Source organism: Dermacentor albipictus, chromosome 8 (genome assembly GCF_038994185.2).
Source record: "Dermacentor albipictus isolate Rhodes 1998 colony chromosome 8, USDA_Dalb.pri_finalv2, whole genome shotgun sequence".
Lineage (NCBI taxonomy): Eukaryota > Metazoa > Arthropoda > Arachnida > Ixodida > Ixodidae > Dermacentor > Dermacentor albipictus.
In genome coordinates this window covers 47,635,043-47,647,697 of record NC_091828.1, presented here as the reverse complement: position 1 = coordinate 47,647,697, position 12,655 = coordinate 47,635,043, and the positions used below count along the sequence as shown (strand labels likewise).

At 45.5% G+C, this 12,655-nt stretch overlaps 1 protein-coding gene across 1 annotated transcript in view; it reads right to left on the bottom strand.

The window, feature by feature from the left end:
• LOC135910184 (fatty acid synthase-like) overlaps positions 1-12,655 on the bottom strand; it is a 168,267-nt gene that overhangs the window by 106,847 nt on the left and 48,765 nt on the right. The window contains exon 6 of the mRNA XM_070524611.1: positions 10,334-10,635. Coding sequence (XP_070380712.1) covers positions 10,334-10,635 — 302 coding nt within the window. The remainder of the gene's footprint in view (positions 1-10,333; positions 10,636-12,655) is intronic.

Here is a 12,655-nt window from a genome sequence, read left to right as displayed (position 1 = left end):
TTGTGCTATAAGTGTAGCCTGTTTTGTGGGCACAGGTTCGCCCAATAAAAGCTAGTTTTGTATTCCACCATACTGCTTCTTTCTTCGCCGTCACTACCACGTGACAATATGTTCGCGTAGGTTGGTGCAAAAGGCGTACCCATGCTTGTACCATGTATCTGTAGGTAGTAACTCTCTTCAAATTCGAAGTAGTTATGTGTGAGAACTAATTCAAGGAGAGACAGGTAAACTTCAGTAGAGTGTTGTGCACTGTGTTTAGACAGCGTTTGTTTTATCGAAGATAAACCATCAGGGATTGGAATGTTGGTGTACAGCGCCGTGACGTCTAGTGTTGCGAGAATTGTGTTGTGGGGTAGTGTGCCTTTAGTATTAATGTCTTCTATAATTCTCAGCAGGTGGGGCGTATCTTGTACAAATGACGGAAGTGTTTTCGGCAAGTTACCAAGGTAGTGGTTAAGGAATGTGGAGATGTTCTCTGTCGGGGTGTTGTTGTTTGATACTATCGGACGGCCTGGGATAATAGCAGTGTATAGCTCAGCGGATGGAATTTTATGAATTTTCGGAAGGAGGTAAAAACGTCCGGCAGTTTTGTTGCTTGGTTTAAGAAATTTGTATTCTGATGGTGTTATCAATTCATCAGCCAAAAGTGATTTCAGCCTGTTGGTAATTGTCACTGTATAGGACAATGTCGGATCGTTATCTAGTTTGCGGTAATGTTCTGGGTTGTTTAGTTGTCTGTAAGCCTCGTGCTTGTATTTTTCTATTGGCCAAATAACTATACTTTCACCCTTATCTGCTTCCTTAATAACAATGTCATTCCGGCAGCTCAGATTTGAAATGATATGACTCTCCGACGCAGTTATGTTTTTAGGTCGCTTAGATGTCTTGGATTGGCTTATAATATCTTTAGTGATAGTTTTAAGGTATATGTCAAGTTCTATGGCTTGTTCTGGTTCGGGAGTCCAAGTGGATTGGGCTCTAAGTGGTGTCGTCCCGGTGTCTGGTGTGTCTGCAAAAGAGTGTCGGATACGCATTCGTCGGGAGAATTCTGAGAGGTCCTTGTGAAGCTCGAATTCATTTATTGTGTTGTTCGTGGGGCAAAAGTTTAAGCCCTTGCTGAGTACGGCTATTTCTTTTTGACTTAATGTTTTAGAAATGTCTATAACATTGGAGCGGTCTAGTTCTGTGGAAATTTCCTTTCTGTCTGGTCCTTCTAAGCTCGAGGTCCCTCTTGTCTGGGTGTGGTGGCTGTTTGGCTGGAAGGTTGTTTTTTGATTAAAATTAGCTTTTTTCCTTTGTTTTTGAACCACTTTTCTAGATTGTTTTTCGCCGTAATGTTCTAAATCTCTCTTCTCATCTGGTGTCAGGGTTATGTTCCTAAGTCTGTGGTTAAAAGTTTCGATTTGCTCTTCGCAGTGTTCTTTGAGGATATTCAAAAGTGAAAGTGAGGCATTATGTAATGTTGTTTGCCAGTTTGCGCGATGGTGTGGTGGGAGTGTTCCTAGAGCTGGTACAGCCTTGAGTGTTAGGCCTTTAGGAATAATATTTACTCGGTGCAGCTTGTGTAGGTTTTCAGATGGAAGGTGTAGCTCACATGTTTTTTGGTAAGTTTTCTAGCCTGTAGGAATTCGGTGCTTCGTGGCATTGAGGAATTATTGATTTGCGATGTCTGTCATTTACTTGTCTTCTTGCGGGCAGATTTGCGTGGGGTGTTTTTCCGTTCGGCCGGTTTATTATCGTATGCCTGGCTTAATTCGATCTCGGTCTCTGTTTGAGTTTGTGTGTGTGCAGGCAGGCGTGTGGGGGTCTGTGTGTAGACTTCGGTGGTGGGTTTCCTGTTGTCTGTTGCCATTGTGTCTGTTTGCATGGTGGTTGATGTCATTTTTGGTGGTGTGTGTGCCTTCTGGTTCTTTTCACATTCCACTGTCTGTGTTCCAACTGTTCTTGTGTTGACTGTTTCACTTGTGCAGTGGCTTGCTTCACATTCCACTGTCTGTATTCCCTGTGTCCTCGAAGTGACTGTCACAGTTGTGTTGTTCGCGGTTGCACGTTCCGCAGAGTTGGTGGAGGTGGTATTTGAGGTGGAATTTAAAAGAGTTTTTCTGTACTTGTCCTTAATAAAGGACTTGATGTGTTGGGAAACTAGCTCTATTCCACTACGGTTCAAGTGGAAGCCATCCCAAGCTAGGTGTTCGTGTGGTGCTTCGTGTATTTCCGCGTGGTGCATGGTGTCCACGTTGTTATGGACGTTTTCCAAGTTGAAAATTAGTGAGTTTAGCTTGTTAATCTCCTCATTGTGTTTCATGAGTGCATTAGTTTGGTAGAATAGTGGGCGGTGTTTGTTTTGTAGGCGGGGAGCGACAGTCGTTATGGTTATGTGTGCGTTCGGGCGAGCGGCTTGAATGGTTCTTATTACGTCGCTCATGGACTCTATCGTGTCCGCGGCGCTTTGTGTTCTCAGGTTGTTTGTGCCTACATTGATAATAAAGTGTGTGGTGTCAATTGGCGCATCACATACTAGCGGTAGAATATCTGCTGTTTGTGCCCCACTAAGGTGTTTTATGTATGGCGCGTGTGGGCCTGGTGGAAAATGTTCCTTCAGGTATCTGTACTGGCTATCTCCAAGCATTGCTACATGGGCAAAGGATAACAAGGGGCACTTACCCTGCTCCGTCATCGTCAGCTGTCATGGAAGTCCAAAAACAAGAAAGGGGCTGGCAGATGGAATGGCACACTGTGGTATAAACTTTTTTAAAACAGGGTTGAAGTGAAGTTGAAAAAAGTTTATACCACAGAGTGCCATTCCATCTGCCAGCCCCTTTCTTGTTTTTGGACTTCCATGACAGCTGACGATGACGGAGCAGGGTAAGTGCCCCTTGTTATCCTTTGCCCATGTAGCAATGCTTGGAGATAGCCAGTACAGATACCTGAAGGAACATTTTCCACCAGGCCCACACGCGCCATACATAAAACACCTTAGTGGGGCACAAACAGCAGATATTCTACCGCTAGTATGTGATGCGCCAATTGACACCACACACTTTATTATCAATGTAGGCACAAACAACCTGAGAACACAAAGCGCCGCGGACACGATAGAGTCCATGAGCGACGTAATAAGAACCATTCAAGCCGCTCGCCCGAACGCACACATAACCATAACGACTGTCGCTCCCCGCCTACAAAACAAACACCGCCCACTATTCTACCAAACTAATGCACTCATGAAACACAATGAGGAGATTAACAAGCTAAACTCACTAATTTTCAACTTGGAAAACGTCCATAACAACGTGGACACCATGCACCACGCGGAAATACACGAAGCACCACACGAACACCTAGCTTGGGATGGCTTCCACTTGAACCGTAGTGGAATAGAGCTAGTTTCCCAACACATCAAGTCCTTTATTAAGGACAAGTACAGAAAAACTCTTTTAAATTCCACCTCAAATACCACCTCCACCAACTCTGCGGAACGTGCAACCGCGAACAACACAACTGTGACAGTCACTTCGAGGACACAGGGAATACAGACAGTGGAATGTGAAGCAAGCCACTGCACAAGTGAAACAGTCAACACAAGAACAGTTGGAACACAGACAGTGGAATGTGAAAAGAACCAGAAGGCACACACACCACCAAAAATGACATCAACCACCATGCAAACAGACACAATGGCAACAGACAACAGGAAACCCACCACCGAAGTCTACACACAGACCCCCACACGCCTGCCTGCACACACACAAACTCAAACAGAGACCGAGATCGAATTAAGCCAGGCATACGATAATAAACCGGCCGAACGGAAAAACACCCCACGCAAATCTGCCCGCAAGAAGACAAGTAAATGACAGACATCGCAAATCGATAATTCCTCAATGCCACGAAGCACCGAATTCCTACAGGCTAGAAAACTTACCAAAAAACATGTGAGCTACACCTTCCATCTGAAAACCTACACAAGCTGCACCGAGAAAAATATTATTCCTAAAGGCCTAACACTCAAGGCTGTACCAGCTCTAGGAACACTCCCACCACACCATCGCGCAAACTGGCAAACAACATTACATAATGCCTCACTTTCACTTTTGAATATCCTCAAAGAACACTGCGAAGAGCAAATCGAAACTTTTAACCACAGACTTAGGAACATAACCCTGACACCAGATGAGAAGAGAGATTTAGAACATTACGGCGAAAAACAATCTAGAAAAGTGGTTCAAAAACAAAGGAAAAAAGCTAATTTTAATCAAAAAACAACCTTCCAGCCAAACAGCCACCACACCCAGACAAGAGGGACCTCGAGCTTAGAAGGACCAGACAGAAAGGAAATTTCCACAGAACTAGACCGCTCCAATGTTATAGACATTTCTAAAACATTAAGTCAAAAAGAAATAGCCGTACTCAGCAAGGGCTTAAACTTTTGCCCCACGAACAACACAATAAATGAATTCGAGCTTCACAAGGACCTCTCAGAATTCTCCCGACGAATGCGTATCCGACACATTTTTGCAGACACACCAGACACCGGGACGACACCACTTAGAGCCCAATCCACTTGGACTCCCGAACCAGAACAAGCCATAGAACTTGACATATACCTTAAAACTATCACTAAAGAAATTATAAGCCAATCCAAGACATCTAAGCGACCTAAAAACATAACTGCGTCGGAGAGTCATATCATTTCAAATCTGAGCTGCCGGAATGACATTGTTATTAAGGAAGCAGATAAGGGTGGAAGTATAGTTATTTGGCCAATAGAAAAATACAAGCACGAGGCTTACAGACAACTAAACAACCCAGAACATTACCGCAAACTAGATAACGATCCGACATTGTCCTATACAGTGACAATTACCAACAGGCTGAAATCACTTTTGGCTGATGAATTGATAACACCATCAGAATACAAATTTCTTAAACCAAGCAACAAAACTGCCGGACGTTTTTACCTCCTTCCGAAAATTCATAAAATTCCATCCGCTGAGCTATACACTGCTATTATCCCAGGCCGTCCGATAGTATCAAACAACAACACCCCGACAGAGAACATCTCCACATTCCTTAACCACTACCTTGGTAACTTGCCGAAAACACTTCCGTCATTTGTACAAGATACGCCCCACCTGCTGAGAATTATAGAAGACATTAATACTAAAGGCACACTACCCCACAACACAATTCTCGCAACACTAGACGTCACGGCGCTGTACACCAACATTCCAATCCGTGATGGTTTATCTTCGATAAAACAAACGCTGTCTAAACACAGTGCACAACACTCTACTGAAGTTTACCTGTCTCTCCTTGAATTAGTTCTCACACATAACTACTTCGAATTTGAAGAGAGTTACTACCTACAGATACATGGTACAAGCATGGGTACGCCTTTTGCACCAACCTACGCGAACATATTTATGGGGATTCTAGAAACAGATTTCCTATCGCGCTGCACTACCAAGCCCCACACATACCTACGATACATAGACGACATACTCATAATCTGGGGACAGGGCCAAGACAGTCTAGATAAATATGTATCCTTGCTAAATTCTGTTCACCCAACAATAAAATTCACATCAGAATCCTCAACTGAGCGCATAAACTTTCTGGACACAACAATAGACATTGACAATGGTGAACTAAAGACAACGCTGTATAGGAAACCTTTCGACAAACAACAGTACCTAGAATATACCAGCCACCATCCCAGACATTGCAAACAAGGCATCTTTAAAGGCCAAGCCACACGACTACGTCGCATTTGCGTTGAAAACCAAGACTACATAGATAGACTCGATCACCTTAAAGAAACGCTATCAAACAGGAACCACCCAAACAGTGACCTTCAAACAGCTTACATCGCTGCAACCAAACTTGATCGAGCCGAGGTCCTCAAGCCCCGCCCGAAGATCACAAGAACAACAACGCCTCTTCTTACTACTAAATTCTCAAACGCACTCCCAAACGTGAATAACATCCTAAGTAAATACTACCCGATTCTCACCAGCAACCAGAAACTTAAGAAGATTTTTCCCGACCCTCCCAGAGTAGCCTACAGACGCAACACTAATTTTAAAGATGTTCTTGTGCACGCCAAACTACAGAAAAAGAAGAAGTTGGGAACCAATCCCTGTGGTCGCCCCAGGTGCTCTACATGCAAACACATTCAATCCACTACTACAGTAAAAAGTACAGCGTCGAATTACACACACAAAGTAACTTCGGCTTTCACCTGCACATCAAGCAATGTAGTCTACTGTCTAGAATGCGCCGCTTGTAGCAAACAATACATAGGTGAGACCGGACAACAAATCAATACAAGACTCAATGGTCACCGCGCGGACACAAAACACAATTTACCCAAAGCAGTAGCCAGCCACTTTAATCAACATGGACATATGTTTGACAAAGCAAGGCTCTATATACTACAAACAAATTTCCGTTCCCCTCGCGAAAGGAAGTACACGGAATCATACCTCATACACAAGTTTAATTGCCTACACCCGACAGGAATTAATTTGGCACGCGGCAACTTAGAATCTTTAAAAGCTGTAACTTAAATCTGAAACTCTCATATCATCAACCAATACACAAAACACATTAGGCCACCAGCCAACTTTAATTCTTAACCTCACCTACTCTTTCATTTCGGAGGAAAAAGAAGGGAAAAGGGAAGGGAAGGGGGGGGAGAGGGGGAGAGAGGAAGAGGAGAAAAAGAGAAAGAAAAAAAAATTCCTGCTTACTACTCAATTTAATGTACTCTTTCAGGATTTTACGTCTATACCAAGTGTACGATCCCCTTCTTCCATGTACACTTGCCCGCGCCCGCTTCTGCACGCGTCGCCCTCCTGTTTGCTATACCGATTTCGCCCCCCCCCTTCCCCCTTACCCCCTTTTTTAGTCCTTTTTTTTTTGAAACCCCCTCGACAACACATTCCGAAGTCAATATGCCTTTTTCGGCGCCTCAACCATCGCCTTCTGGATGCCGCCGTAACGACACCTACGTTAAGCGCGTGGGGCAGTGCCCCTTGAAAGACCATGCCGCTGCTTTTCATTCACCCCACACATTGCACCGCAGACTCCCCGTCGCCACCTTAACTATTTCAACATTACTCGAACTATTGCTTGACCGGCCGTTCTAATGCCTCAAAAACATGCCGCCAACGACTACCCCGGATTACCTCCTAACCGTTCGCATCCCCAACACGCTCCCAAGCCCCCATATTTCTTAAAGATTTCATTTTTCTCTTTCTTTTTCTTTCACTCCCCCCCCCTTTGTTGTGTCTTGGTACGGCCCTGGCACCCCCCTGCTTTTCTTGCTTTTTTTTTCCCTTTTTCTGCTTCTATTTCTTTTCTTTCCTCCCCGCGTGCCCACTCTCACGCTCTTGTCCCGTCGTCTTGAGAATGAGGCTCACAGACGTCGGACGACAGCGCCTGTTCCCTCTTGTAATCTCTCTCTTTAAAACCAGCCGCCAGCAACAACACCCGCACGTGACGTCACTGCACTAACCCTTTAAAACTAACACGCCGAGGATGACGAGGCCGCCTTTGACGAAGATAGGTCCACCTATCGAAACGTTGGCCAGCCTGTCTGAGGCACTTCAACCCTGTTTTAAAAAAGTTTATACCACAGTGTGCCATTCCATCTGCCAGCCCCTTTCTTGTTTTTGTACTTCATGATTAGACATTTACCGGTAAGTTTGCCGTTGCACTAAAAAATATAAGTACCGTCAAAATTACTTGTCAGTCCCTTTGAATGAACATATTTCACGCGAACCTGCATCACGGGGTATGCGGCACTAAATGTCTGTTGCTTTTCCATCAACCTCTATGACTACAACTTGGGTCAATGGATTTGTGCTACTCGGTACGTGCAGCTCTTCAATCACAAATAAAATCAACACGAGCCATCTACTACGACTATGGACAATTATGCGTTTCGCATTTAATCAATGTAGCGAGACAAATAATTGGCACCGTCGAAACATGTTAATTATGAGGCGTGTACTTCAGCCGGACTTCTCTTTCGCGTTTCCCTAAGAACACTAGGCGCCATCGTGAAACCTGCGCGTGGCTTACAAAATGAATAACACGCCGGTCCTTGCGAACACTGAGAAAAGCGTAATGCGGCAACCTGGCTCCTGTATCGCTCTTCTTTTTTTGCACACGCTGCCAAAATGTGCGCGTGGCATCCGAGAAAGAGGCATGGCGCGCTGTTTCCTGTATATTCTGAGAATGCTCACCTACCGCACCCCAAGTGCCTCGTACTTAGTGATCCGCGTTTGGGAAATCATCATTGGAAGAGCGGCACATGCCCAATGCATCCATAGCGCAGCTCGCTAAATGTTGGCGTGAAAGATGTTCAATGAAAATCGGCTCATACCCAGTGAAATCGTGGCGAAGGCTGCCATAGAGACGGGTTGCTGTACATGGGGAACCTTCGTGACGTGGATTCAATCCCACCTAGCATCGCATGAATTTAAACAATCTTTTTCGTCATTGCAGAACGGCACATTGCCAGCAGGACATACTGTATCTAGTTACACGGGCTGGCATCAAAGACGTTCATGGAAGAGTGGCACACACCTACCGGGACATACCCAGTGACCCAAATAGATATCAAAGAGGGTCATTGAAGAATACGACAGACCGATTGACGCATAGTCAGAGCTCTAAGTGAGAGACAAAGAGTTTCATTGAATCTACCTACGTAGTCCCACATCTACGCGTTAATCCATGTCGACATGAAATAGGTTCGTTGAAGAGCCGCCCCCATATGTACAATTTTCCACGCGCTCTGTAACCCAAGATTGTCCAATGGTCTGTTGTTTCGAACCTTGCTCCTTCAGTACAGCAGCCGGACACGCTACGCATTTCATCATGGAGCACCAAGTGACCCAGGTAAGTGGGGAAACTGTTATATACAAACATAGATTAGATAACCCCCAAAACGTTAGTGAAGTACGCTAAGAAACCTAACGCAGTAATATTAATTTATTTCTCTATCGGTGGGTGTAATTGTACTCTCCTAATATATATTGCGCAATTTCGAGTGAATAAATATACATATATATTCATGCACCCACCATGCGCTTGCATCATGGCGGCGCCGTTTAATGACGTATATCTAGTGCGAAGTACAAAGCCACCTGCATACATGCCACATACATGAAGCGTTCTGGCGGTGGCAGTACGAATTGTCACTACATTGATTAAGTGCTAATTGCCATAACAATTACAATAATCGTAAGGTGTGTTCTCCGGCATTTTTCCACGTGTTTTAAGTAAGAATGCATGCGATGCAGCCTGATGGGTACCGCACGCCATGTTTGCAAGTCACATAATGAGCTGCGCAAGCCAGGAAGAAAGGAAACATCCATGGGCGAGCGAAGAAGGCTGGTGGCTTTGCTCCCTCAAGGGCTACAGAAGAAAAGTGCCAACCTTTTCCTTCCTCATAAAGAATCATTGCTGACTCTCTCTATGCACGCAGCGTTCTCGTGTGACCAATGCTGCGACATGTCACGTGGTGTGCTGAGTTTCAGATGTGCCACGCAGTATTGGTAAGAGGGGAGTGGAAGTACACAGGGTTCGCTTTGGAAGAAGCACGAGATCTCTCCGATGCCGGCGCTTGTTAGCCCGCGTTGTGAGGGAGATTACACGTGTTCATGTAATGAAAACTGCTCATGAGTGTCCCTTGTGGAATAAAATCATGTCTTTTCATGTAGTAGGCTATGTTTACACGAACTTGTAGTGCCCATAAGACAAGCATCCGCAGCCCGTTAATAGTCTCATATTTACAGTCGCTATCGACAGAGAGCCTTTCACATGAAATTGCAACAGCTTTTGTATTAGCAGAGAGCAGAAAACCAGTTAGCTCTTCGCAACGGTCATTCGCGGACACAGATCATTTTTGAGAGGCAGCGACACTGCACGTAGGCATTTTTGAGCTGTTCAAGCAGTTTAGTTTTGTTCTGGAGCTAGCAGACACGGTATCGGTGCTTCTGTCGGCTACCGCCACGGAGGACAAGCAAGGCGAAGGGGGTCTCGCGCCGTGCGAACGAGTCGGCCAAGGAATGTTCTGAGGCAGCAGCAAAAACAACGTGTGTTCGCTTCCATAATAAATGCTGCCGTAGTCACCCTATGTGGCGGCATCTAAAACACGAACTATAACGTCTTGCATTCACAATTTGTAAATCACACTTACTGAATAACTTGCACGCAAAAACCATGCAACCTGTAAAGCGCTTTCCAATGGTGTGGAAAGTAGGGAATGCTGTCAGTACAAAAATGAACTGACCAGGACGTTCGACAAACAACTCACCAGCAGTGACGCCTTGCTTCTACCGGCCATAGGAACAAGTCTCGGAATTTCCGGCTTCTCACGTGGAAGAAAGTCAACGTGCGGACCTTGGTTGGGCTCGAAGATCCCATGCGCGTTGCTACCGCCGATGCCTTGAGAAGTGATGCCTGTTATACCACCATCGTAAAGCGATGGCCTGTCAACCACCTCGATGCGGCCGTCATGTAACGAGGTGATATCTGGGCTCGGCTCCTTGAAGTGCAAGTTGGCTGCTATGGTGCCAGTCTCCATGGCTAGGATCACTTTCGCCACCGAAGCTATACCTGATGGAAAGTGCGGCCAGAGAGCGAAGAATGTCACCGGCGCGAAAGGCGGGTAAAACCAAGATACAACGCTTATTTTGTTAAGCTCGCAAGCCAGAAACTGCATGTTCCACTGCTAATGTCATTCTTGCGCCAGTGTTTCTGCCAAAAACTTGTTTACTACTATTCTCAAAAGGGAGGGCCTACTTCGGAAGCCTGTACCGATGTCACTTAATTAACCACTCATTGTCTTCAATAAAACGTCTGGGGAGAAGCAGGCGCAACATTGATAACAAGTGTTCACAGGTGAAGCCTTTATTGAGAAATAATTGTAGACGAGGCTAATAAAAGTACAGCACAGCGCACCAGAAAGACGTTTAGAGGAAGATTGCGGGTTCAAGCTATTTCTCCTGGTCCAAAAAGCAACGTCACGAGAGCCATCGTTCGCGAGAGAGGTCACCTTATTGAAGCATTCCGCGCAAGCGGCATTCCTTGTTTGACCCATGGTAATAACCACAGCAATACACGCAACAGCAGATAACTTTCGTTTAAGATGCAAGACGTCAATTGAACTTCAAAATAGTGAACAAGAGCATTTCCCATCCTTGGTGGCATGATTTGGGAGAGACGCGAAAAAAAAATGGCTGTAGCTTAGGTAAGGTTAAGCCCAGGATGCGAAGCATACTAGCCTTTATTTTAGTTGTTGAACCACTGTTTAGCCTAGTCAACTGCTGTTGCTTGGCTATATTTGGTTCGGCTAGACGAAGAAACAACTCGTGCGTTACTCTGCTTCGCCTTCAAGAGTGGAACGCGACAGCGTTCCCGTCGACCCGCCAAGGGGTGTACGACAATGGGCTACGGCGCAGCGACTACGCGCCCCGCATTGGACGCGGTGAGCGTCGAGCAACGCAGCGTTCGGCGCGGCAACGAAATGTGCGCCTGAGCAAGCGACGCACGCCTGAGCCTTAGAAACAGCTCGTTTCTAAGGCAACACCGCATTCACTAGAGGCGGTTTTGTACCGCTTTGAAGCATCGTACTTGTGGCTCAGTGGTAGCTTCTCCGTCTCACACTCCGGAGACCCTGGTTCGATTCCCACCCAGCCCATCTTGCAAGAGTTGAGCCAAAGCCACTTCTCCTCTGTCGTGACGTCACGGTGTCACGTGGTATTGAAGGCGACACCGCCGCACCTGAGGAGCTGGGTTGAGCTCTCGTAATATGCTTCGCATAAAAAATAGTCTGTACTGAGAAGCTACATTTGCTGCGTTCGAGTTCAGCGTAAAGATGCTGCCACTTCAAGATAAGGAAATGATGTGATGCATCCCCAAGTGTCATTATTGTCAATATAACTTTAGGCTCACACCACCTCTCAATGTTTCCAATTTTCCTGTTGCCTACAATGCAGGCATGTACGCGAAAAGCAAAAATAAATCGAGCAGCACTTCTATCTCAGACGGTGTCAACTTAACAAAAACAGAGCTCAGTCGCAGTAAATTGTTCGATATTCTTTGTGTTCGTTTGATAGCATATACACAGACATGTTGCAGCAAATGGCACCAGAGAACACGAGAGACGAGTAAGGAAATCGAGACAACCACAAGTCTCATTAACAACATCAATACTGTAAATTGGACAAGCTTGCAGGTTAACATTTTTTACGTATATGTGCAGCGCGACACAGACGAAGAACAAGCAATGAAGGACACGAGCACTGACTGAGGCCTCAAAGTGTTTTGCTTGACAAAGTAGGTCTAGTGACGCGTACCAGATATGTAAGGGGGCCGAGAAATCAGGACATTTGAAAAATGGGTTGCTTTTTTTATAGAGTGAAACAAGCGTTTCGCTAACACGTGAGGGGGAATCTATGTACATGTGATATGCCTCGACTGAGCTTGTTTGTTTTTACTTTTGAAAAGCGCTGTGGTTTAATGAAACAGGGGGACACATTGTCAATGAGTGCGATGTGCACCTACTTCGACACGTCCCACGTAGAGACGCACGAAATGTGCCGAAGATGCACTACCGTGAATGATCATTCGAGAA